General features: G+C 38.2%; 1 protein-coding gene across 1 annotated transcript in view; it reads left to right on the forward strand.

Moving 5' to 3' along the window:
• The window catches only part of LOC106514228 (CUB and sushi domain-containing protein 3), a gene marked incomplete in the record, with an annotated part of 356,940 nt that overhangs the window by 160,534 nt on the left and 194,525 nt on the right, over positions 1 to 1,881 (forward strand). The window contains 1 exon segment of the mRNA XM_014003387.1: positions 80 to 268. Coding sequence (XP_013858841.1) covers positions 80 to 268 — 189 coding nt within the window.

The following is a 1,881-nucleotide window of genomic DNA, read 5'->3' on the forward strand; positions in this document are numbered from 1 at the left end:
TATATATAGATTGTGTGTGAATAAATTGAAACTGAATCACTTTATTTTAACATTAATCTTTGCATTTTATTTCCTCTAGTTGTCACATTGGACACATATTCCTGCATGGATCCTGGTATCCCAGTGAACGGTGTGCGCTTGAACCATGACCTGTCCATCGGCTCCACGGTGTCCTTCCAGTGTGACCCAGGATACAGACTGAGTCACGAGGAGCCGCTGGTTTGTGAAAAGAACCACTTCTGGAGTCATCCTCTGCCTACTTGTGATGGTAAGAGCACATAAAATGTTCCATTCCAGCTCACCCACTTTTGGAAAGCTTTCTGGTTAGCCCTCAACAGGTTTGACAAAGCAAATACACTTTGCACAAAAAAAAGTAAGGGAATTTGAGTTTGGTGGGTTATTTCGTTGTTGTAACAATGCTTCCTCATAGAAAATCTTATACTAGCACATGATTGGCAGCACCTGGTAGTATCAGAAGCTCAAAACAAATGTCAATAGCAACAACAAAATAAGCTGTTTGACAGAAAACCTTTGGCAAACTTTTCATGTGCGCAACCCACGTACTCAACTCTGCTGCTCATCTCACAAATGCATGTTCCTTACAAATATGGCATCATTTTAAAGGGAAATGTACAGGCTCTGCAACTGCCATAAAGCATTGTTACAACAGATAAATAATCTACCAAACAGATTTCCTTACTGTTTGTGCTAAGTATTAATGTATGCACAGACTTTTTTAAAATATATTTTTTTTATCCAGCAACTACACCTAGGCAATGTGGGAAAACGTAAAATCAGACACTTAATCTCATACTCAGGGTTAGGATTTGAAGATTATGGTTTTGTTTAAAATCACACTCAAGGACAGATTTGTTATTTAAGATGAATATCATAAATAACACTTTTTATTGCCAAATGCTCTAAAAGGCAACCATCCTGTATTTCCATGTTTCCTTATATAGATGCAAAATTACTTATGTAACACTGCGTGGCTTTAAATAAACTTCTTAGAAAGTAATCATTAGATGTACATCTACAACTGATGACCTTTTGAAATCAGCCTTAATGGTCACCATAACTAACTAACAAGCAAAACACAAACCTTTGTATATCTCTGTTAGTTTTACAGATGTTGAAGGAAACATTGGTGTGCTTGCAGCTCATAGTCATCCTGCACTTTGAGATTGCGTGAGATCTTTGTTTAAAACTCTGGCATAGCAAGCTGCAGGCAATTTGCATGTCTTAAAAGAATGGAATTTTTTAATTTAGTCACACACGGCTAGAGTTTGACAAAACAACTAAACATGCAAGCCTGAGCACTGGAGAACTATACCATGCACATAATACATGAATTTTATATATTTTGGATTGTTTACTTGCCTAGGTGTATGCCAGTGTTCTGCCAAATACCTTAGTTCTCTGCCTGTGGAGCTTCTGAAGGAATCATTGGCCAAGCGTGCTCATCAACTTTTAATGGCTTTATGTAATTTTGGCTCATTAATAAAATATTTAATATAATTTTTTGTTGGTGGGTAAAGATTCAGGCCTTGGATGTGTTGTGCTCTCTGGAAGGCCCAAGGGTGTTGAGGGAAAGAGGATAAGAGGGGGCGATGTGGGGGGGCTGCATCTGTGGAGCCTGAGGCTTCCTATCCTCCAAAACATCAGCTGACGTTTATTACTTTGATAACTTGTACACACATTTACTGCTCATGGCTGTTTCTAAAGTGCCCAAGCTAAGGCACAAGCACTTTACCAGACCAAAATAGAGGAAAATACAAATCTTGTCACATTTCATGGATGCTGTATTTGACAAGGATTGGCCCTAATGTGAAATGACCTTTTAGTTAAAACCCAGAAAATGACTTGAGAAAACGTTAGCAG

Source organism: Austrofundulus limnaeus, unplaced genomic scaffold (assembly GCF_001266775.1).
Source record: "Austrofundulus limnaeus strain Quisiro unplaced genomic scaffold, Austrofundulus_limnaeus-1.0 Scaffold18, whole genome shotgun sequence".
Lineage (NCBI taxonomy): Eukaryota > Metazoa > Chordata > Actinopteri > Cyprinodontiformes > Rivulidae > Austrofundulus > Austrofundulus limnaeus.